At 44.4% G+C, this 26,186-nt stretch overlaps 1 protein-coding gene across 1 annotated transcript in view; it reads right to left on the bottom strand.

Moving 5' to 3' along the window:
• Positions 1-26,186, bottom strand: part of nrxn2b (neurexin 2b) — a 337,476-nt gene that overhangs the window by 37,227 nt on the left and 274,063 nt on the right. The window contains 1 exon segment of the mRNA XM_086012706.1: positions 11,601-11,782. Within this exon segment, the coding sequence (XP_085868832.1) occupies positions 11,601-11,782 (182 nt within the window).

The raw sequence follows: 26,186 nt of genomic DNA, 5'->3' as shown, positions 1-26,186 counted from the left end.
GATTTTTCCCAAATATTAAAAGTCATGGAAAGTTTTATTGGTGAAATTGTCCACATTTCACGTTTTTGTGAACCTTCAGACCTCACGGGACAAAAAGAATCACATCCATTCCAGGCCATTATCTCTCGCCACCGCCCCCAAAACCCGCTTGCTGCCTTTTGTTTCGGCTCTGTGCCTAAACACTGCACTTTCAACTATGTTTTTTCTTTTCTTTTATCCGTCAAATCAGTCGCAGTCCTCAAGCTGAAAAAAAAAAATAAAGTTAGAAAGTCTCTCGAATCGGGCCAGATCAATAGATAAGGCTTGGCAGGCAGAGTTAATGGAATGCAGCTCGTGGCCTAGATTAGGATGTTTTCTTTTTCACTAGGCTGTCCTCACAACACCAGTCGGTATATAGCAAAAAATAAAATATAATAAAATAAAATAAATCTGCTTACCGGCACTTGCAGACAGTCTGAAACGAGCAGGGGCGATGGCCAGAGTAGACTTTTTTTTTTTTTTTTTTTTTTTTTTTTTTTTTTTTTTTGTATTTGTGCTTCAGACCACAATTGAAGTGTACAGTATTGGTGTATCTCGAAAGAATAAACAAGAACTGTTCAACATAATTTGGTACAAATCAGAAAATGTTCCTGTATGAAGAGCCACCATCTCATTTTATACTCCAAAATCCCTCGCAGTCCGAATTATGACATCCAGGATTCATCAAAATCAAAGCGATTAAAAAGACATCATGGAAATGTCACTGTGCTCTAATTTATAAATGTATTTATTTATCTTCATGTCACTTTTCAGGCTCAGTGACGGAGGCCATCAAAGCACCTTTTCAAGCTCACACTCATTTATTTAATAGTCCCGTGGGCTCTTCTTGTTGGCATAATTTATATTAAGCAAAACATCCTGAAAATAATCAATGGTCTGGGGTCTGGCGGATGACCTAAATTCACCGTAGCCACCCGTAACATTCTTTCAAATTGGCCTGCACGAGCACGGTGAGATTCTGAGATTCGATTGGGAGTCACCTTTGGGGAACGTATTCGGGTCTCCCGGGTAAAGAATACCAAGAACCAAAATTACATTTTAGGAGCGTATATACACAGTGCATGGAGCAGCACTTCAAGAGGAAGTCAATCCTAACGTAAATTTTTCAAGAATTTGTTCTAATGTAGGCCCACTAGTTGAAACACAGCATTCTGATTAATCTTGCGTTTGTTGAATATGAGTTAAGCAGCAAAATCCACCTGTTTTCGTCCATCTCAGGGGGCGGCCATTTTGTCACTTCTGTCGATTGAAAATGACATCACAACTACCCAGGGCTCAGGTAACGACCAGTCATGGCTCAGCTTCGGAAAACAGGTGAGCTGTGATTGGTCGTTACCTGAGCAACTGCGATGTCATTTTCAGTCGACAGAAGTGACAAAATGGCCAGAGAAGGCTAAAAATGGGAGGATTAACTCTTATCCCACAAACGCAATATTTATCAGAATGCCGTGTCAATTAGTGGGCCTGCATAGAACCGATTCTTGAAAAAATTATCTTAGGGTTGACTTTAACTTTAAAGAGATTCGCTGCGAAATGTGATGCCTATAAACGACTTCATAAGTGCACATATAAGGAGAGAGCTAATTACCGACTATTAATCACAGTTAAGGGATTCTGCAGGTTTGATGAGGCTAATGTAGCCACAGTGACAGAGCACAGGCCCTTGCCAGAATGGACTTGACGGATTTGGAGCACATAGATATAGGTTGGGTAAGAATAGAAAAGAAAAGGATGGAGTCAAACGGTCCGGAACGCAGCAGAGCGCCACATCATGACCAGCTGGCTTCAAAAAAACACAGGCCACACGAAAGGCCACATGTCATGTTAGTAGAATTTGCCGTGACAAATGGCGACAAATGATTTTGTGCATGTAGGACAGGGTCGTTTCTCGCATGCACTCACCCTGACAGTACATTTCATTTTTTCTACATGCAGAGTGTAAACTCCAATTTTGGCCAGTTGCAATAAGTTCAGACGCCTCAACTCCTCTCAGCTCATCGGCGCGGCACTAATATTGGCCTTTCTTCGCGGAGGATATAAAGAATATACGACGGTTCTATTGCCGTCTGCATCTTATGCACTGCAGCGTGGACGCTAGTTAGCCTTAGCATCAAGCTAGTAAACTGAACGGCTAAACCAAAAGGCCAAGTCAAAGCTGTTGAATTGCAATGTACTCCTTGTCATGCAGGTGCAATTAGCTTCTGGCAATAGCGCCGGTGCAGACAAAGGGCATCTCCATGGCTTCTTGGGAGTTTCAAAATTTCCAAAAGTAGTGCAGTTCTTCCAAGCTCTTTGCGTGTGCACGGTTAGCAGAAGACGCATGGCCCTCCAGATACGTTCAGACGTTAATACTTAGGAATACGATTGCTAAATCCATCGAGTAAACGTTTGGGAAACTCAATGAGAGCTCCATCGCCAGCATTTCCAGGCAGGATGTGCACTGTAAGCGTTCTTGGAAGCAATAAAGGCTCATCCATCATCGAAAACTCACTTTAGGCTTCCTCTTCACTCCGTTAGCGTGCCGCACCTGCGGACTCGCGCGCGCTGCTACGCCGATCGGGATCGCCACGTCGGCGATCCCTGCCTGCCTGCCTGCTAGTGTTACATCTGAGGTGGCATCGATGAATCGTACGCCGTCTCTTCTACATGCTCGTTTCACGTCGCAAACCTGAATTCTGCGCCACGCGCACACATGCATACACAAACCGTAAAAGCAATTTGTGCCACAAGCCCAGCAAGATTCCACTTACCCTCCACTGAAAGTGGGGATTAACTGCAGCACAATAAAAAAAAGTGGACTCAACCCTGTCTAACTGGAACAAATTATTGCACTTTAATTGAGATTGCTTGAGGCTCAATGACTTGCGATGGAAGGGGAGGACGAGCTTTGACATGACGCAACATGGCGACCTCTCCAAAAGTGGAAGCTTTTTCAGCCACAGAGGCAGGAAGGGAAAATTTAATCCTAAATGAAGACACTCACTTTTGTCCTTACGCTCATTGTGATGTATGAGCGAAGAACATGAAGTGAGATGTTGGATTTGAAATGTTTGGTGGGCTGACCTTTGCGGGGGTCTGAATCGGAAGGGTGCGGACAAGCAAAAAAACGTGGCTTGTTCCAGTTCAAGCTAATTAACAAGAAGGCAGGCAACCTGTCTTTGGCAAGCTGCTACCTGGAGGTTGTCTAATTGCCGGTTGCTAAGGCCAATATGAATGCGGACGCGAGGGAAGCGGCAAGTCAGTTACGGACAAAGAGAGAAACGTGACATGGCCCCTCGCACGCAGACAGCACAAAACTACAACCATCTCAACATCGAAATTATTCTGTCTGGACGCTGAATCACCAAATCCAAAAATGCGGAGAAGGAGCAAATTGAAGTCATTACACGATTCCCGTCGGAGTCAAAGTGCACTCTTGACATTTTTCTCGCTCTCTCTTGTTCCTGTCTGCAGAAGAGCAGCTGTCTGGGCGGGCTCGCCGATTAGGTCGTATAGGCAGATGCGAAGGGCGCCAGGGACGAAACGGGGGGGCTGGAGGAAGGGGGGTGGGATTACTTTCTATGAACTCTTAATATGGAAGAGATAGTCGGCTTATAGATTCAAATTTAAAGCAAGGTCCAATTACTATACTATGAAAAAACCCAACCGATCCATCTCCCAACTACGTCGCTCTGCCACCCTCTTTTGGCTGGTTGCTATCTCGGATGGACTTGATGCTGATGGCTAATCATTAAATCGATCAACGTTTTTATGTGTATGAATCTGGGCTGCAAAGGGGTTCTCAAAATTATTTGTAGAGATTAACAGTACTCAAAATGGTGTTTTCCTTTAGATTGGCCTTATGTACGCTTTTATTATTTGTTGATTGCATTTACATATGACAGCCTAATGGGCCCCCCCCCCCCGCTATTAAATGTCTAATGCTATTTGTCTTTTCGCTTTATAGGTCAGGTTTTTAATTCAGGTTGGATGCTGTGTTAAAATAAAAGCATTTTAGATTAAACTTTGCATCACATGTTGTTCTGAGTATTAATATGATCATTATCATTATTGTTATTGGCATTAGTAGTATAGTCTAACTTTATTAGTATTGTCACATGCCATTTTAAACTGCAGTAAAATGCTAATCAACTTTTTACACTGACATTCAAGTATCCGAATATATACATAAAGAATAATAAAAACGTATAGTATTGCATATTGCACATGCATAAGAAACAATATCACTTTTGTGTTTGTTTTTTTTTTTTTGTAAAACTATCGTCATTTTTTTTTTTTTTGCAAGTTGCATAATCACTGACAGGGGGGGAGGTGCCATTGGCTTGGCAACTGTGAACAAGCTCCAAAATATGAGGCCGTTACCTGCTGGATGTAAATACGGACTAGTTAGGAAGTTTTCAAATGAGACAACTTTGGCCAAATGCCAAACTTCAGATAATTCCATCGCATTGCCAAGAACATGAGTGAAAGTACAACCGCGTCAGTAATTCAAATTCAAGCACATTTACACATGAAACACTGGCATCGACATAATGTCTGGCCGAGCCTCTCTACCATCGGGCCAGATGCGCAGCTAATTGTCCAATTTGCAGAGCAGAAAAACACCTCTGCAAGCGCAAATGCCATCAATTGCGATGCAACGCCTACTTTTTTTTTTTTTTACATCCTATGGGTCACACATAGACTACATCTCTTTTCAGAACACATAAGCAGGAAATATGAACACAGAGGAAGCATTAGCATTTTCCCGCCATCTTTGATTGGCTGCACTATTTTGGCGCGCCCCAACGACAACCTTTTGATGAGATGCAGACATTTACAAGCTACTTTGGCGAGTGCTATTTTGCGTTGATGCGATCATAAAAGCCAGGTCTTTTCAACGCTTTCCCCTCACCGACCTTTCACAAACATGTTCACACTAAAGTAAGATAAATACATGAAAAAAAAAAGTCCCTTGGCTGAAGATTTATGAGAGCAATATAAGCGATGCCGCGAGTGAACATTATTTGCACCTTATCGGTCGGGTGATAGCGCATGAAAGGTTTAACATTGGCTAAAAATGGCATCATCCCTCCCCCACTATATAATAACTTGGGCGCCTTTGTTCGCATCAGCGGTTATCCGGCGTTATTGCAACACGCAGTTCGCTAGCTAGCTGTGCCTACGCCCCGAAAATACAGCTTCCCTTTGGACAGTCTGCTGGCATGCCTGCTTTAAGAGCGCCTCATTGTTGGCCCTAAGTGTGTGCACCCCACAGAGAGAAGGCAGAAGAGTGAGGGGGAAAAAAAACAGTCAGACTTGACAGCAGGTCTGTGGACTTGGGCTTCGGGCTGGCGTAACCGCTTTAGAGCGCCTCGTTGTTGCGGCATGGAAAAGCCAAGTGGGATGAATTCCCGCCACCGGAGGCTATTTAGTGGCTATATTTTAGTGGCGCAAACATGTACTTATTTACGAGGTAGCATCCATTTTGACAGATCCTAGAAGGGCAGATGACAGTTGAGTGGGGCAACTGAGGAAGTGTCACCATTTTCAAGCCTCAGTTTACATACTTAATGATTTTCTTAATCACTCAAATTTGTCAGGGTTGTAAACAACACTTTCCCGTGATGTGTCAAATTTAGAAGACACATTTTCACTTTACTTTACATCATGACTAATCCGCAAACAGGCCCTAACAACACCATTTAGAAACATGAAATCCCACAATCAGTGCGACACATCACAATTCTGAGAACAAGAGAGGACAAAAGTGCTTGCTGGTGGTCGAAGTAGTGCAGTGAAAAAAAAAAAAAAAAAAAAAAGGTTTGGTTTGCCTTTCACGGGTGATTATTAGAGGCATGTTTGGATCCATGCAGTTCTTGTCTATGAACCTAATAGCTTATTGATCCAGAACCACTTTGCTCTCCCAGGATACATCAAGAGTTTGAGCAAGGAGAACAGTGACCTACAAGCATCTCATCAACTTTTATGTTTTGGGTTCAGCAACAATTTTAGGGATCCTTTAACTTTCCTTGCCAAATTGTAAGTGCAGATGTGCAGGTTGGAATTGCCTCGTGCAATGCATTAAGCACACAGGTTGTGGTGGATTACGATGCGACGCATGTTGTTGCTGCCCTTCTCTGGATACATTTTAATCATGGCGCACGTCTGGTATCAACAAGGCTGCTTTCACTTCAAGGTAAGTGGCTTCGACGTGAGGTGAGAGAGTGGAAGTGGAGAAATGCGTTGGACCATCTCATTGCTGACGGTGGCCCGCTCGTCGTTTGGCAAACTGGAAACAAAATGTGATCGGAAAATAGGGCTGCAGCTGTCGCATATTTTGCTATTCGATTATCAGACTGAAAATTCTAGTGAATAATCGGGTATTGGGATAGAAATAAAAATCATATCTTTTTTTGCTTTGTTAAAGATACAGATGACCAAAAAAAATCATATTTCCATTTAATAATGAACGGGGAACTGTTTTTCATTTTTAGACATTTTATATTGAAATTTAAACGCTATTTTACTCTCGAGAAATATTAATGTGAATTTAAATAAATCTTTCCTCAGATTTTGGTCCATGAGACGAAGTGACGTCAGAAGCAGAGTAGTGATTTTTGTCGGCTAAAACGTCACACTTGTGTAAGCCTGATTAATAAAAAGTGATCAGTAGGAACGGCAACTGTGTCAGGCTTGTCAGCATCAAAGTGTGCAGAGTCATTAAGGTCATCAACTTGAGTGCTGCTGCTAGCGCTGATGCTAGCGCCGGAGCCGCCGCTCAACGCTTGCAACAGGCGCCGTACAATACAGCGTCAGCATCATGAAGTCCTTTTTTAAAAGCGCACTTATTTAGCGATTGAACGTTATTTCATGACGCCTATGTGTTATTGAAGTCGGTAGCAAGAGTTTGTGATGGCAAGAAACGCCCCAAACACTGTCTGAAAGACGAGTCAAGTCAGTGGTTATGCCGCGACAGGCTGCTTGGAAAAACTTATTTTGAAGTTGGCCTTCTTGCCGCGTTGGCGGCGTGTTACCGTCAAATACAAAATGGACAATTGTTGCTGCGGTTAGCTTGAATTTTTCTTCCTGATATTGTACGCATAAAATAGCGGGTACTCAAGGCAAAAAATGCCTCGAGCATTTTTTGGTACCGAGGTACAAAACAGAAAACAGTGGCGCGGGGATTCATAAATGACCCTGTTCGCAAACTAATCAGATTTTCAAATAAAAACATGGCTTGGGTTAACGACGTATGCTTCTTGGTATCCAGGCGTGAAACTCAATCGTCCTTTCTCTCATACGGCATAAATGTCATTCGCAGGTAATTGGCTGAAAATGCTGAAAATGAGCCCTCGGAATGATTCCAAAGAAAGTGAATAGTGCAAGCAATTGCGCTATTAGGAAGCCTAATTCCTAAAAGCCTACTCCGGGAAAAAAAAGAAGTAACAGCTACGGTAAACACGGCCTGTGACGTATTTCCGATTTCCCCAATGATAAATCCGTTTTTGGTTAGCTTCTTGCGCCGGTCAAAATGAACGGACATGAAAACACTAGCAACTATCGTAAGGCTTGTCACATGCTGGAGGAAGAGCAAGAGTCGCTTCAAAGCCACGCCGTAATGTGGTGCTTGCCCCGCCCCCGCCTGCGCACTGTGAACGATAGCAGCCCTTATTTCAGGTTATGAGCAGGAAGTGGACAGGAAGTGATGGCGTGACTTGAGAAGGCTTCCTGTGCGTTGGCTCATAACGGCAGACGAGAGACACTTCCCAGAGGGCGTTTAATGCAACACCTTGCCTCGCTATAAACATAATGACTGGCAAGTGTGAGCGCTGCCGCCTTCATTAGCAACAAACAGACACGTCCCAAAACATAAAGAACCCAGAGAACACTGCGCCCGTTTGCAAAGCGCGAGCTGAATCTAGCATAAGTGCCTCAACTTTATTCAGCCGATCTATCAAGCCCCCTTTCCAAAGTTTATGAGGGCTTCATAAAGCGAATGACTCTGATATTTGCTTCTTTCATCAATGACTCATCTCTTTATGCATAACAAATAACCCACATTGGCCGCCCTATTACTTGGACTCGGAGTGAAAACAAGTAAATAAAACACTCCATGTCAACAGTTCCCCGGCAAGTAGGAATACTCCCGCTCATATTAAAAAGCCAGAATGGCCTATTTATTGCTTATAAGCCATGAAGCCACAAATAGGCCCCTCTAGTAAGGTATTGTGCGTATTGTAGTGCAGAGTTGTTTATACACAGCAAGAGGGCTTCGAGTAACTTCCCTAGTGGGCCGATTGGAAGTGCAAAGTCATAAAAAGTAGCAGCTTTCTTTTTTTTTTTCCCTTCAGGTTTTGCTCTAGGGCTCCCCCTACAGCTATGAAGTCTAACTGGTGTTTAAGACGAACTAGATAACCAAATATGCGAACAAAAAGAACACAATCCCAACTTTTATGGCTGGTACGGGAATATTACCGGCAGCTGAGCAGGGTCGCTATGGTAACAAAAAACTGTAAAAATACACAAGAGGTTTCTGTGGCAACATAAGGACACTAAAATGCCTTCTCCACTTATTGCTGTCAACACTGTAAAATGTTGAAAGGACTGTGGGCCAAAGCTTTTCAAACATTTGCTGAAATTTCTCAAACCCTCCGGCGTAAATGTCCACAGCAATTTTCATTCGGAGGTTCTCACACCCGAGGCCAAGAAAATGAAAACGTCAAGAGGGGAAAAAAAATAAATAAACTCACATCACATACGTGATGTGCTGCTTGCCCCAGAGGTGTGCGTACGTCTTGTGAAGGATACAGTGAGGGGTGGTGGGCGGGCCTCACACTACACATCTAATTAAAAAAAAATAAAATAAAATCAAACGGACAGGAGGGCTATCACCTGTCACTTCCTGTCAAACTGACAATGCGGAGTTACATGGACCGCTGTCATGCGATCATGCGAAGCCTGACGCTTAACCGACAAACAACAAACCCCCTCTTTTGGTTCACTCGTAATTGTTATCCTGAAATGGATCGGCTGGTCGTCAGGGGGCATGTTGCAGATTTCACTCAGCAGTGACTCATTCCTTATGGCCTTTTAGATAATAATAAAATAAAAGGACGCCTTTTCATCAGACAGTGTCTCAAACTTTGCTGCACTTCTAGATGCACCCATGTTGCATATAACTCTGGGGAATATTTAAAAGAGAATCGATCCGAGTTACATTTTTACGCCGATTAAAATTAAAATTGGCATGCTGATTCCAAATTTGGACTCATCCACAGCTACTGGCAACTTGCCATGAGTGTGGATAGTGTGAAAGTAATGATTTTGAGTTAACATCAACCGTAAGAATCGAACCGTCAAATTTGCGATCAAATCAATTGTAAAGTTTACCTTTAAGAATGTATTGAACATAAATACATTCTGACAAGAGTATCAAGGGATCGAAGGATACTGCATCCTGGTGACGCAATAGCGGCCCCGCGGCACCCCAGCCCTTCGGGAATTTTCACGGTGCTCCAGTTGGGCCGCTCCGGGCTTGACCCAAGCGCTATGATGACGGTGAGTGTCCCTGTGTCAGGTAAATGGACGGCAACGCAAAGAGAGAGTGGCAGCAAAGAGGACAGAGCTAAAGGAAGAAGGCCACATAATGGGAACCAGATAAGAGAAATTCTATCACTGTGGCGCGCTGCTATCAGCTGCGCGCACCTGCGCTCATATTTTGATGGCGACGGGAAGGGATCCGTCTTTGAGGTAACAAACCCTCTCCAGACGAGAAGTGGATCTCAGTCCGTAAGCGTCCCCGACAGCAGACAAGCACTTATGCGACTTGTCATTGGACCGCAACTACCGGACTAATAATACGTTTGCACTCGCAGCCATGGCAACGCCGCTTGCGGAGTCGCGGAGGCTAAAGGGCGCAGTATGTTTCGGCCCACGATTCATCACGGATGCCAGCGCGTTCCTTCTGATGGGGTCCCTCATGTTTGTCACCTTCTGTCAAGGCTTTCCACAGAGGATCCATGGACACCAGGCAGCCTCGGAGCACATTTGTTGCCCCGGCAGAGAGAATGAAGCTCCCCTGCCTAGCCAAAAGCCAAACCCCGCCAGGGCGGATTCAATTCAACACTAATTAAATTCAACACATGGCTTGGCTTTAGAAGAGTTGTCGGTGGCAAGTGTGATCTCGCCGCGCATCCACGGCACTCGTGGCCTGTCACGTTTTCCCATCCCGTGAGCCTAAAGCCTTATCGCATTTGGTGGCAGGGCAACGGCGTGATCACACCTTGATTCCGGTTGACCTTCTGGTATGCAAAGATGCACCTTGGAAGATTGGCACCAATTGCGAGGAAGGCTTTGCAATCAAAGGAATCCTCCTTAGCGAGCTAAGCACACCAACGGAGCATTTGCTGCCACTCCTGCCATCCAAGAAGAAAATCATTGAAAGCGAATTTATCATTGGTAAAAAAAAAAAAAAAATGCCCGCAAGAATTTGACGCCCTGCCTTCCTCTGACAATGCAAATGGCTACCTCTCTTCCCAAGCCACTCCAGGTAGAAGCCTCTTGAGGTTGGGGTGCTCTCGCTGCAAGTCAGTGGTGCTTTTAAAAGAGAAGTGCAGCATAATTAAGAGGACCTAAACACCCGGCGCCGGCTGAAAGGAGTCATTTAGGGAATGGCTCAGGAGGAACGGCGGCAAATGAAACGTAATTGCGGTGGGAGCAGAGGAGGCGGGCCGCCGCGTCCGAGGCACTCGTGTGTGGAAGACTGAGCGGCAGGAGGGAGCGAGGGGATAAATGAGCCACTGACGTTTGACAGAGGACGCATGACAGCGGATGCACTCCTGTAAAACAGGGAGGGAGGCGAAATGAATGACTAACGAGGGAAGATAAAAACGGCAGCTCACCTATACTTTCGGACGACTCTTTTCCCCATAGCAATCGGAAGAAACAGATAGATGTGTTCCAAACACGAGCGATAACTCATTTGAGCAATGTTTGCAACGTCTCTAGTTGACTTTCCCCATTATAGTCCGTACTAAGTATTATTTATTACCCAGCATAAAAATTGGCCTTGATGTTCCATCAGGGGTCAAAGAGACAATCAGAGCCGGTGACGGTGCATTTAATGTGACTGCCGTCTCTCCCTTTAATTGTCATTTAAAGTTGTCATTAGCGCTGCTTTTTAAATGACCTTTAAGCGTAACATATGAAAGCAATAAAGACAGATGAACGAGACTAATTGCCGGGCATGGAACGAGGTGTTAATAAGCCTGGACTCCTGCCAGTGTTGCACGTCAGGAATATACTGTATAAATACCACTAATGGTACCTTTTTTTTTTTTTATCCCAGCCCTTACCAGTCTCTCTCAGGAACGTATCAATTTGGCACAACTAGAAAAGGTGTTTTGTGCCTTTGATCGTCAACAACCGTACAGAAGGTACAAATATAAGGTTTTGTATGTACACCTTTTGGAATGATTTAAAGCATCGCAAAAGCCCCACCGCCTCCCCTAGTGGATGTATGTGGTGCAGGCTCCCATAAAAGCAATCACTCGGCAAAAAACATGAAGGCTTGCTCTTACTACGTGCAGCTCCAGGTAGTCGCCCAGTCCCTTGGCGCTTTCCACCCTGACCAAGATGGCCTCCTTCAGCTGCGTGCTGAAGCCCACCGCCAGCCGGTCTGCCCGTGTGCTCGGCCGGTCATTGGGCGGCCACGTGTATGTGATGAGGGCTCCACCTCTGCCAAAGATGTATGTTGTCCCAGCTGTAACACACGGAACACAAACAGGAACATTTACAAGAGAGCAACGACCTGTGGAAGACGGCAATACAGAAAAATGCCCTGGAAAAAATAAGACGCTGACCCGTATTGGAAAATCTGTTCAGTGTAATTTATTTCAGTGTGTTCCCGGAACAGAATCATAACACCCAATTACATTTCATTGGATTGCAGGAAAAATAGACTTCTAAAAAGCCTTTGACGTTTTAGTTAAGGAAGTATTTCAGAAACTCAGAGGTCACTATGGCCTAACAGCTAAGATCATGCGGCAGGTTTTTCGATTTTCTCCTTTGATTCTCCTTATGGCCATTGACTGGATCATAGACCAACAACTAAAAGTGAAAAGACGGGAATCCAGTGGACTTTGTTTACTCAGCACGAGAATCTGGATTTCGCAGACAATCTCGCACTAGTCTACGAAAAAAACATCCCCTTACCCACACAGACTGAGAGTGACCAGCTTGGACTCAAGCTCGACATTAGAAAAACCAAGGCAGTGCCGGTCAATCTAAAAAAAACAAAAACATGATCCAATCACACTCGGATCGTTGAGGATGTGAGCACTTCAACTACCTGCCGCACATCGCCGGCAGGGACACAGGGGCACGCATCAGCAAAGCGCAGGTAGCGTTCAAGAGTCTCAAGCCAATGTGATTGTCGAAGGACCTCCCCAACAACAGCGAGCTATGGAACGTCAACGCCAATGTTAAGACTGTCCTTCTCGACCGCTCTCAAACGTCAAAGACTACCGAAGGTCTCTCAAGAAAGATGCGGATCCAAGAACTGGCTAGGGCACTCCCTTTGGGATGACTCAAACAGAAACGGGCACATCTTAGACTACAACCTAGAGGGAAAGAAGAAAGCTAGTAAACCGAGAAACACCTGGTGACGTTCCACACTAAAAGAACTGAACAATATCGGAGTGAGCCAGCGAGAAGCAAAGGCTCCATCCCAGGAGGGCGACATCTCTGCCCTGTGCTCTTCCAATTTCCAGTATGTCTGACCAGAACAACCGCCCTAAGCCTTTCAAATCAATGGCTTAAAGATGATCTGATTTTGATGAAAATACCCTGGAAGTTTGAATCTGCATATACGTTTAGAAAAGACCCTCTGTGACTTCAACTAACAACATGGGCCTAAATACTATCTTGACACTTTCCCATTTAAACAGAGCTTTGAAGGCATCTTTTGCGACTCTGGGCATTTCAGAACGTGCACAAAAAAAAGTACGACTAGGTGATGATGTGAATTGTGAACTGTGAATACGCAGGGGTTCGCGGTACAATTTCCTACCTGCAAAAAAAATTCTACCGCAAGTTGCTCTTCGAATTGGTAATCTGGTCGTCCGGCTGCTGCGAAGCTCAAGTTGTAGTGGAGCTGCGTTCAAGCAGGGGTGAGCAGACACGCCTTTGTGCTCTTGACGATGCTGTCGGCGAAAGCGCCGCGTCTTAACGTCAACGCCGCACGTTTTCTTAGATCTCGCCGCGAAAGGAAGTCCGCCTCAGCAATCCGAATGCTGAGCCTTAAAGAGCTTGGTACACAGATTTCATGCAGATTTGAAAGCATCTCAACAGCGCCGTCGCTGTCGTCGCTAGAACTGCATGCTTGCCTTTTGTGTGCTTTGCTGCCACGATTGCAGAATTCCTTCCACAACAATGACAACTTGATGTCAAACCGACCCTAAAAGTCCCACAGATTTCCCTCCAAACTCTTAACGCGAAAGCTGTCCGTTTCAACGACTGCCCATCGTGCCTGTGCTCTAATGAATGCCGCCGGAGTTTTTGGGGACGTTGGGAAAAGAAGCTCCTAAATTTAACCACATAAAGGACACACACATCCTTGTTATCTCCGAGGTGGGCTGCAATCAGAGCACAAAGGAGGAGCAGGCTGCGATTGCCGCAGGGCCCGTAGACCATCAAACAACGGACACACCAACATACACAGCTAGCTGACACCTTCGCCATGCAACATTCGTCTGATAACAATTGGAAACACGCTGACACACGCTCCTCATCTTCCTCCTCGCCATCCTCCTTCATCCCGGCCCTTTGCGGGCCTCTTGTGATTCTCTGGCGGCTGTATTATTTCAGTGCTGACTAATTATCGCAGCATGACAGCGGGGGCTTCCAAGCAGGGAGGAGGAGGTGTGCCAGAGGAGGGCAGTCATGCAGGAGAGGATGATGAAAGGCAACAAGGTGCAAAAAAACAACCAGCGAGTGGTGACGTGACGGCGCGGGAACAAATAGCGGGGGGGAGTGTGGGGGGGGGGGGGGGGGCAGCGGCTATGTGGGCGCACTACGAACACTGCAGACAGAAGAGGAAGAGGACACAAAAGGGTCCAAAAAGGCCTGATAAACTAAAGTGACATTAATAGTGCAGGAATGCTCAAGAGCACACACTGTACTCTTATGTTAGTCTGCGCCAACATCCTTTATTCATACTTTATTCAGACTTACCCACTTTTTTTTTAACCTTTCACACTTCTCATCTGATTCAAATTTGTTCGTGCATCATGATTTAATGCTTCGCTTCAATTCATTGTGCTGCTCCTTTTTTGCCCGCCTCGGCCACTGTGGTGTTTTAGGCGTTTTACAACAGTTATACAGACAAATAAATACAGAGGAGTCAACATTTCACTCAGCGACTCAGTCATTTTTTTTCGCCGCAGTGGATAAAGAATCCCTGCCTGTAAGTCTTGGCATATTGTAAAATATGACTGTCAAATAACCGTTGCTTGAAGGGTTATTATACAACAACTAGCGATGCTAATTGTTAGCCCATCTATGGCGTTTTCTATCATATGCTAGCATTAAGCTAGCAGAAGCATCCTGAAGTTGCTTGGTTGTTTGAAATTCACGTCATTTCGTTCTCCAAAGCAATACTTTGCGGTTTTAGTTGGGCAAACCGCTACATTTCGTCCAGGCCCAAGTAGCTGTCCGCACAAATGCGTCACTGGGCTGAAAGTAGGTCTTGTGCACATGTCGCTTGCACGTGCTGAGCACCGACAGGGAAACAAATTTTGTCAATTAGCACCCTGCATGTGCGACATCTGCCCTAAGTCGCGTGCCTGTCACAGTCACTGTTTTGTGCGTGTGTGTGTGTGTCCTCCACTTTAGCAGCATCACTTATGCTATGAGGGAAACGGGAATTGGAATCCCATCGCCTCTCGGTGCCCAACCACCTACTTTGTTCAGATGATTTTTGCCCCCTGCTATGCTATGATCATATGTGTGCGTGTTAGCTTCTTAATGAAGCGCGGCGTCCCCAATGAGTAGCGTCTGACGGGGGCATCCATGTGTCACTATTCTCTCCCAGCAAAACACCTGCTGCTCGGCTTCAGACAACTGCCATCATACGCTTGGAGGAGGAGGCGGAGACAAAGGAGAGCGAGATAAAGATCTTGATTCCACCCAAAAAATTCCCTGTGGTGCCGTCGCTATATTATTTCGTAACAGAATATCTATGTTCTCTGGCTGCTTGTCAAACAAAGCAGGCCTTGTAATTTGCAAATCCTCCAACCGATAAAAGTTGGCATTTCTGCGCAGTACTCAATTAGCAATCAAGCGTAATTGAGGATGGAGGTTGGTTTCGAAATAGATGCCATTTTGTGGCAATAAGGTCACACATGTAGGTAAACAAGACAACGCATGCCATAACAAACAAGGAGAATTGCACATTGTGTATTTAGAATAACCACAAAGATGAGCCTTTAGCATGGGAGCTTTATGCTAATGCTAACACATGATGGGAATGGCACATGTAACCCTTTGAGCAACTGATTTTTGAACATATTGACGGTGACATATTTATACATTCAATACAACGGTACTCAGTCACACCTTCTTTATCATCTGCAAGGAGTTGAGCTGAGCGGAGCGGCCACGTCTGCTATAGCGCACTGACATCCATTTACATTTATTCTGTCTGCCTTATACTGACTGCCACCAGGTGGCCGTGATGGCCGATTCTTTTTAATTCTATATATTTCATATGTTTTTCATAAAATATAATTATAGAGTGCTGTTGCTCTCGTTAAAAAAAAGAATTCCTTACGCATTAATGAAAAATATGCATCTTATAAAGTATCTACATAGTGTTTAAGTAAAACAGAGGACAGAAATCTGCCTTTCTTCCCTCATGTCTTGACTGAAGAGCAATTTCAAAGTGAATTTGTGCTGCATCGCCTTGCAAATAAAGCAAGTATAGATCTGTCTGACCTTTAGTCTAACCATGGTGATCTTTTGCTAGAATAATGATGGTGATTTCACACCCACCACGACTCCAACTGCCTCCACCTGCTAAAAAGAGTCGAAATATTTATTGCTCGAGTTCAATTAGCTCCGGTGCCATCGACCAGACCAATCAATGTTACCTGCTGTGCCGGAGGATGCTGGATGAATTTTTCCATGCTGATTTCCCTTCACACACGTGGGGAACTTAAATGAATTCAAACCAGCAATAGTTATGACGAGCTCACAATCACGACACTGAATTCCAACGCCAATGCAACACGTAAACGCCATTTTTCTTACCACACTAAATATAAGCAAGACAAGATTACACTTCCCTTTTCCTGTTTTGTTCCCCCGAGTAATTGCCTTTCATCCACCTGTATTCAAGCTCCAATTTTAGTTTTCACGGTTTTGCGTACTGTAGGGGCTTTGCGTTGGTGCGAGAACTGCATTGCATCCTGCTGACAACTGTATTTCTAATATTGCGTCCGTATATGTAGCAAGTGAGCCAGCCAGCCAAAATATTTGAAACAACTGCCATATTCAACATATTCTGAAGGCAGACAAGCTCTTCGGGTTGCGCTGGATCTCTATAAAATAGCCTACGTGACTGCAATATTAGCATCATAAGTGCATAATGTGCACTCATTTGCATTATCTTTCAAACATGCATGTCCATGCGGGGGTTGATATCCACTGAACGGCGGTGCATTAGCGCTAACATGCTACTGGTAATGCATACATGCCGAAGAAGATGCTCTCACACTGCAAGTTACGTGCAATTACAAGCATCACACGCACACATTTCCAATTAACACCTCTAATAACATGCCAATCAAACGGCCGAGACTGGCGACATTTGCATGAATAATTCAGCAGTAAAACATTGTGATTTGATTAGTCAGTAAAGTGGAAAGTCAACGCAAACATACTTTTTTTCAAGAATATGTTCTATGCATCCCACTAGTTGAAACAGGGCATTCTGATAAATATTGTGTTTGTGGAATAAGTGTTAATCCACTTGTTTTTAGCCATCTCTGGGGGCGGCCATTTTGTCTTCTGTCGACTGAAAATGACATCACAACTGCTCACAACGACCAATCACGGCTCAGATTCAGAAAACAAGTCGGCCGTGATTGGTCGTTGTGAGCAGTTGTGATGTCATTTTCAGTCGACACAAGACAAAATAGCCGCCCCCGGAGATGGCTAAAAACCGAGGGCATTTTGCTGCTTAATTTATATTCCACAAACGCAAAATTAATCAGAAAGTTTCAACAAATGGGCCTGCTGGGAATATATTCGTGAAAAAAATGTTTGGATTGACTTCCGCTTTAAGTCTTCTGGCTCCGCATCGCCGTGCCGACCCATCGCCGCCATCCTACGTATGCTCTAAACTTTGCAAAAACGATATTCAAGACGGTACACTTCCCATCGCTGTAATGGACCTTTGGAACAAGCGGATTGAATTAAGAGCGCATAAACCAACACCTTGTACAATTAGTTTGTCCGAGGCGGATCAGAAATGAAGCCCCTGAGAGCGCAGGTTAGAGCAACACAGTTTACTCCAAATCTGTTCTGCTTTGATGAAATGAACAGATTGTGCCTCGGAGTGCTTGGCAGCATAAGAATTTACAACGCAGATGAGTGGGAGCATGGAGGGGAAACGCAGAAGAGAAGACGCAAAGTGTGGTGTCGGATGGTTGGCTGATCTATGCGAAGCCTCTTCCTGACAGTGAGAACTTGGTTGTCATTCCTCAGGACTGTGGTCTTCCACATCAAAAGGTGCAGGCGGATCAAGAAGGGAGATGAAAAGACGGACATGTCTGCAGTGGACGCGCAAAGTGAATACATCACATAGCGGATTCGGTGTGTGTGTGTGCAGCGTTAGATCAGTCCGCTCGGGATGAATGTTGCGCCAGTGAACAGCCAACATAACAGATCCATTTCCTCAGGGAGGATGGATTAAGTTAAAAGACCACACGCCACAAGTCAAAACAGCAGCGGCCCGGCTTCCTTTCACGCCATTCTTTGCCTTGCCGGTTATTGTGCAGTCGGCTGCTTAACACTTTCGGCGCGTGGGGAGTCTTGAAAGTGAATTTTGATCTATTTGGGGTCAAGTAATTCTCGGGCCATGGCAAATGAGGTCCTATGAAAACAATTTGACTGTGGCTAACAGGCCAAAGCTTTTGTAAAGACGCACGCTTTGAAATATACTGCAGCCATCTTCATATGGACGTGGCTAAAAGTGCGAAATGGGCTTGCGCCTCAGTGCTCTGATAATGTCTGAATGAATCAAATCCAGTTTATTGTATTCCTTTTATCTCTCCTCACTCATTGTACTGTCCCGAAGGGATTCCTGGATGCCGGTCTGGGTGGCCTGCCACTGTGCTGATATCTTACAAAGGGGGCAGGGAGAAGCCCAAGTCCACATAAATGGCTTTTTATACTCTACTGAGAGCTCTTCATTGAAAAACAAATCAAGCTGAACCACTGATGTGAGGAGACAAAAACCCAAACACGAGGCCAGTGAGGGAGATTTGCTTTGCGCCTTGCCCGCGCCCAAAACTTTTTCGCCAGAGGCCACTCAGCGCGTGGCTGTTTTGCTAGCCTCCTGTCTCATTTGCTCTCATTTTCTCACCGCCTTTAACCTTCGCTCCACCCCGCCTTTTCCCCTTTTTCTCTCTGGCTATTAGTCAGTCCTAAAGGCTTTACAAAGGCTCCCAATTAAGTGTAGAATAGATTTTAAAATGTTGCCACTGAACGGTTTGGCTCCTGGATACATGAATGAAATGCTGATTGAATATAAACCCTGTAGGGCTCTGAGATCTGCAGACTTGGCTCAATTAGTGGAACTGAGAGTTCTAGGTGAACATGGTGAAGCGGCATTTAGCTGTTACGCTGCACGCAAACGGAATAAGCTGCCAACAGAAGTAAAGTCAGCCCCGAGTGTAATTGCTTTTAAATCCAGGTTAAAAACTTTGCTTTTTATCATACCTTTGATTAAGGTCCTCTAGACAATTTTAAATCTTTCTTTCTTTTTTTTAAAATTCTTATATATATTCTAGAAACCCACTTTTATTTCTTTACTTTTAAATGTTTTTAAAGTTTTCTGCTAATGTGCTTGAATGTTGTAGTTTTGTTGGTTGCTTTTGTTTTCTCTACTTTGCTTTTGAAATGATGTTAACTGTTGAGTTTGTAAATGCTTGAAGGTTTTGTCTTTGCTTGTGTGAAGCACATTGAGTTGCCTTGTGTATGAAATGTGCTATATAAATAAAACTGCCTTGCCTTGCCTATTACACAACTGACTATTTTGTAAGAGGCTCTGACAGAGGGTTTGCCGGTGTATGAGCACTGAAAAGGAAAACCCTAATGAGCGGAGAATGAGAACAGACACGTGCGTGTGCTCAAATGGGAAGACAGTAAGGTTGTTGTTTTGACGCTACGCTGGCATGTGTCGCCAACTAACGCTAGGACTATCAGCATTTTGAAACTACTAGACCTACCGGAGCTGTCATTTTGATGGATTGCGCTCTGACAATGACGTCATCGACTAAAATGATTATTACTCACTGCTGGAGTGTCTAATAAAGGTATTTTGTTTATTAATATTGGCATGTACTGCCCACAATGTCATGACTATCACATATTACAGATGTTCTTTACTACACGCGACATCTCCTCTTGGCTGGGGCAGAGAGACTTTTTTACTCGGACTCGCTGTGTGTCAGCTAAGCGTGAACTATTTTTAAGTTGTTTTAATACCATAAACTTTCACCATGGGAATAAAATACTGTATATACAGAATTAGGAAAAGTCAAGAGGCCAGGAGCATTGTATGTCTATATACGCAGAGTAATAACACATCAAAGTTTGAAATCTGTCAAAATAACGGCTCTCATAGCTCTAGTGTTAAGGTGAGAAGAAACTTGACTTTTAACTCATTAAATGCCAAGAACGGCTGAAATGGTCAAGTGATTTCGTTTGATATGTTTTTTTCCATTGGTAGGGGATGATATGGGACTAATGCGTTTGCCCTTATAATTGCAAGTACTTAAGGGGTGGTAATGAGCCAAACTGCCAACAGACGGTAGTTGTGCAGCATTTGAGATTGGAAATCCTCTCTGTTTGCCAACTGTTTACAGTGGGACCAGTGGCACTTTACTGTCAGGGCGGCCGCGGTGGTAGTCAATAAACTTTTAGTTGGACAATCTGAAGCATACATTTGAACCGGGAACATATGTATGTACAGTATATCACAGAGGATGTGTTATGATAGTTAGAAGTATGTATGCGTCAAAATGAAAAAAAAAACAACAATCTTGGAAATATGACAAGGATGACGAGGTCGTCACATAAACAGCCACCAACGGCTGACGGAGCTGTCCCGGAGAGGCGTCACTCCAGCGCTTGTATTTCACTAAATAAAAGATTATTTTGCAATCCAAAGACATTCCTAAAAGTTGAATTAGCTGATTTTATGAATGGAAACACTTTTAAGATGTTAGAGGTGTCACCAATTCAAAAATATTGGCATCAAATTCACCGTTTTGCTTGATATATTTGTAAACACAAAAAGCTCTTTGCCTTCAGATTTGGGCAAAGCATCTGAATTTATCAAAACGTACCTACGTTTACTACTGATTACTAGAGAACAGAGAAAAGTAGAATCAAACGTTTTTTTCCCTGGTGGAAGAAGAAAGCCTTTTGTATCATTTGGTAGACCCGATGTAAAAATAATAATAAAACACAATATTCTGAATAGTCCTGAAAAATCTGTCAAAATGCTTCAAAAATGCTGGCACTGCAGGATTTAACCCATGCAAGCCATTTGCACCGACACTAAATGAGTTAAAGATGTGCTGCATTCAAGGTGGCTCAACTGACAGAATGGCGGGATCGAATCGTTCCGCCAAGGTTCCTCCTTTAAAGGTTGGATCAGAGCCGTGAAAAAGCCACGGCGATTTACGCTTTTTAAATGTCATGACAGCTCAGTTTTGCGCGGGCAGAGAACTTGATCAGTTCTGAAAAAAAGAGCACTAGTCGGTTGTGATGACAGAACGCTCATTCAAGTGCAAAAGAGCTACAACATGTTCTCCAAGGATGATAAGATGGGTTACGTCGGGAAACGGCAGTCGAGTTTGCCCAAAAGATATGTAAACAAAGTGCATTCATATCTCGGCTTGTAAACGGAAGCGAGCAGATAAGAGGACAATCAAGGTCTCCCCAACGCACACAGACTTGGCAACCATTCAAGCGTTGCTGCTTAAACGCCAAAAACCAAAGTACAGAGCTTATTCGTGGCTATCATGAACAACCATTTTAAGGTTAGCGCTAGCAAAAAGTTTTGGTCTTCAACAACCGGCACACAAACCCTAAACTAATAAGATCAAGCAGCGTTGTACTTCCTCTACCCCTTTTTTTCCCCCCCATCACTTGCAGTCAACAGATTTAGAAACGTTTCACAGATGTCAAGAAGCATTAGCTTCTCGCGTGAGGCAATGAAGATGAAGGGAAAGACTTGCTAATCCCTTCTCTTCCCTCCACAGCGCTCATTGGGAGCTCCGCACTGGGCATGAGCTCCAACAAGATGCGCTCAAGCTGGGGCAAAATTAGAGCAGTAGAAACAGGTGAAAAGAGAAAAATAAAAGAATCGAACGCATACAGCAAGTGAGTGTGATGTTTTTTTAGGATGTTGTTGATTAGCAATTACTGCTAAGTTCAAGGAAATCTAACGTGAATTGAAAGCAACGCTGCTTTGAGACATTGAACATAATGGACATAACCTGCATCAATGCTGAAAGATGAATGAAATAGCCAAACAAGATATTCATCATTCCGTGTCACCACGCACGGCATGGGACGAATGACTTGGCAGCAGGCGTGAAGTGGGCATGTTGGGAGCAGGCTGACATTGTGCTCCTTATTTCCTCTCACAGCTGGCCTGACAAGATGGAGAGCGGGAAAGACTTAGAGAACCCGAGCAAGAGATGGAGAGCTGGGAAAAAAAAGAAATGGCAAATTGCCAGGCGCCACCTTTGCATCTTCCTTCTTTGGTGGCTATCGCCTTACTGGCCTCCTCCTTGTCCCTGTACTCTGCCAACGTGGGCAGAGGCTGCGCCCTGCGAAGAGGCTCTTCTCTGGAGGTGGGTGAAGCCTTTCTTTTCTAATGAGGTACCCATCGGAGTGGTTTCAAACAAACCCCTCGGCTGTGGAACACCAGCAGAGGAGCACGCGGCGAGGAGATGGAGTACGTAAATAAGGCCATCTAGAATCAAGAGGACCGAGTGGCGGGGGATGTCGCTTTCAAAAAGGCTTGGCAAAGATGTCGTGGTACAGTACAAGGCTAGTAGAATGACTTCACTAACACTGAAGGATTGTCCTCATTTTTTTTTTGTCTGAATATCGGCTAAAAAGTTAGAAATGTCAACTGTGGAGAAATAATGCAAGGCATTGTCAACACTGACCGCTGTACGTGAAAACAAATTTGACATTTAGTTTGACATTTGAGGAAACAATTGTCTCGTGTGTGCTAGAAGTACACTGTTTAAAATAAGGAAAAAAAAAATCGAGAGAAAAAAAAAAGAGGATGATGGCAAAACTTAATGATTCGTTTGATAACTGCTTTTCCGGCATTTTTATGGATTGTAAAACCATTGAAGGGTTGATTTAAAAGTAATATAGCAATTATCTGCTTTTATGGTTGAATGAATTAAGGTGAGCTGGCACCCTGAAGATCACTTTGCCTCATTGTGAAACTAAACAAAAAAAAAAACAAAAAAAACACATACTCACCTCTCTCTCTCTCGCTTTTCCTACTCCCAAAAAAGAGGTAGTTTTGACACAGGCTCCATTATGGAGGCACAGCACAAACACAACAGCTTACAACAAGCCAAACGGCGAAAACGTCGCCGTAATCTTATTAGCCGCTCCTGCCATGGTTAATTTAACCAGCAGCTATGGCCTAACATGATAACATTTTGAAATGTCCCCGCAGCTTCCTGCTGATTTTCGGCCTCAGTATGTCGTTTCATATGTAAACAATACACTTAAAAGGGCGACAACATTAGGCCTGCCCGCTCACTCTGATACAAGACGATAACACTCACTTTCTAATTGACACGACAATGCGTACTTCTTTGAGAGAAGGCAGAGAAGCCAAAACAATGACAAAAATTGGCCTTAATAGGAGACACAAAGTGTGGGCTTCTCATGAATCGAGCGAAAGTCGAAAAAAAAAAAGGCAAAAATCGGGTGACATTGAACACGATGCAAAAACAACAACAACAAAAACAACCTTGACAAATTGGGGGGAATGAGTGATGCAAGTGAGTCACTACTGTAGGAGAAAATCTCTTGCTTGATGATTAATGTCTAAATGGAAAACATTAAGGCCAATATACTTTACAGGAGCCATTTTGTGCCCCAAATGCAAGCTTATAAGTGAAGACAGGGGAGTGAAAAGATAGCCATGATAAACGCCCTCATGGCTTATCCTTAAAACATGTCACGCAACTCACTTTGCACCCGGCTCCCTCCTTTTTAATTTGAAATGTTTGCCATATCGCCCCCCGACTTGTATAATATTCTCATGTTATGCAAAAATCATCTGCCGTATGCATTCCGTGTGGTGTGCCTCGCTCCCGACGTGCCCATAAATCATCGCCTCTTGACTCCTTTATGCTCAGCCGGGCATCGCCGTTGACAGCACTTCACTCGCTGCCAACACTCTGGCCCCGCCCCCTGCTTGCTTTACCACCGGACCGACTTGAGGGCTAATCATCAAGCATGCAAACTTTCAGTTGCAATTGCATCTGGTTTGAGCACTTTGGCATCTTGTCGAAATAAATGCCACTGAGCACCTTCTTGCCACCGTAAATAAAAAAAATCTGGTTATGACGTTATTTGCTGTCTGCTTAAGTACACATGAAAGCCTTCGGAGGAGGTAATAAAGTTATTAAAAGAAAAAAAAAAAAAGAGTGATGCATCCATGTCTGCTCAATGGCTCGCTCAGCCTCAATGTCCTATCAAAAGTTTCATCATGAGGACAACCCTTCAGGAAAGTTAATTAAAAAAAAAAAAAAAAAAAAAAAAAAATCCGCATTACATGATTCTCCTCCGCTCGCCACCGGCGAAGAGTGAAAAAGCACAGAGCTAATTTGAAGCTATTGGAGGGTAAGCGGATTGCACAGAGTGAGGCTCGCGGCTTAGTGCAGATTTCAGGCCAGTGTGTTTAACGCGGGGGAGATAGCGGGGGAAGCGCCACCGAAACTGCCCGCTCGGGCCCCTGCGGCAGCGGACCTTCCCTCCGATTCTCATTGGCGCTCATCTGTCCATCTTTACGCTCTTTTAGCCCTCATGTCGCCATGCCCTGGCTGCGCAATGTCTTCCGTCAAGGAAGACGGAATGCAACGGGAACTACGAGGAAATCAAAGAAAAAACGACTTTCATACTAGGGTGGGAAAACAGTCACGTACCTTGTTTGCGGTTGATTTCAAGGCACCAGTGAGAGGAGGAGAGCCGAAGAGGAAAGGATGTTAGTTCCTGACCGCCTCTGCACAATGTACAAACATTCCCGCGGTGATAAGCGTGGCACTCATTTGTCATACTTAGCCGTGGCCTTCACTCTCTTTAGAGCACATAATAGCCGGCGTCCTTTCCCCAAAGTCAATCACACAAGACAAAGCAGGGTTCAAACGAGCGCGCATGACTGTGGACGGCAACATTCGCAACTCGACGCCAGAGCAGTCCTCCGATATGACGGAAAGTGATGCGGGGTTGCCACGACAACAAGTTATTCTCTTTAGGAAAAGCAGTTAGGGTTGCTATAAGCTCTGAAAATCTTGCAAAAGAAGACACGGCAGTGTCATCACTATCATACACTGTACTTAGATAAGGATGTTTTGAAACTATGAGATGCACAACTGGCCTTTAAAATGACGTAATACCGCACATCCACCTCCGAAGCTCTTTGTCCACCTGCCTCACAAAGGATGAACGGAACAAGAAGGTCAGCTTCTCGACTGCAATGTGGCAGAGTAATCTCTCGTTTATCGTGAGGGTCACATTCCTCACGTTCGACATTGTAGTAAGCAGAGGTGGGCATTTCACTCAATTTTGCTGGTCCGTCATTCGTCATCCGTCAGCAGCCAGGATACCCGTCCGTCCATTTGTCAGTTCTGTACATCGTTTTCCGCGACAAACTGAATTGTAATTGTCGGTCAGTCCGTCAGAGGTCTGTTGGTCCGTCAGTCGCTCCCCCCAAAAGGTCAGAAAAAACAACTAAAATCTAACTGTGTCCGTCTGTCCGTCACTGGCGGTTGGTGACGATTACACTGACGGACGAAGCCCCACTTCCAACATTCATCAGTCGGTCATTTTTAAATGGTGCGTGCGTCAAACGGACTGACTCGACGCAACGCCCACCTCCTCTCTGGTAGTAACTATGACATGACTGCGAATTCTTTAAAAAGTGGGTGTGGTCTTCTTTTGAGTGATGTAGAGGTGAACATATGAGGATATGCCACTTGCTGGCTATTTCCCGGCTATAACGTTAGCCACTGCGGTGTTCAGTGGCGGTGTCAGTTGAGGCCACGGGCTGGTGTGCCGAGAATGTGCTTTTGATTACCTTATTGAAGCGATTCAAAGAGCGCCAGCAGCTGTTTCCGTCCTTCCTCTTTCGAAACCACCAGCTGTGCATAACAATTCACTCCAACTAGAGGACGGTGAGCTATATTCAACTAGCTAACAATGTTTACTTTACTGGAGATATGCAGTCGAGTCACTTTACTGTAGTGTACTGTATAATAATGATGAAAAAAAAATTCCACAGTGTACTGGAGATGGAGATAAGATTGAAATCCATAATTCATAGTTTGTTTTTAGTACACAAGCCCTGACGTATAAACGGCTAAACCAAACATAAGACAGGCTGGTAAAAGGTTTTTGGTGTGATAGTTTGGAGCATTTTCATGAGTCCGAAATGGTTTTCCCCTTTTTTTATTGAGCTTTTTTGCATTTGAGAGGTGACGAAGAATGTAGTCCATATGTGACACTCAGTCTTCCCCCCCACACTGCGATGACCTAGTTTGGCAAGTGCCGGGGTGCTTCCTTCGTGTCCAAATATTCGTAGCGCAACATGCCCGAGAGGATGTGATGGA

This window comes from Filicampus tigris, chromosome 2 (assembly GCF_054856515.1).
Source record: "Filicampus tigris isolate MCC_2025a chromosome 2, RoL_Ftig_1.0, whole genome shotgun sequence".
NCBI lineage: Eukaryota > Metazoa > Chordata > Actinopteri > Syngnathiformes > Syngnathidae > Filicampus > Filicampus tigris.
This window is presented reverse-complemented; position numbering and strand designations above follow the sequence as displayed.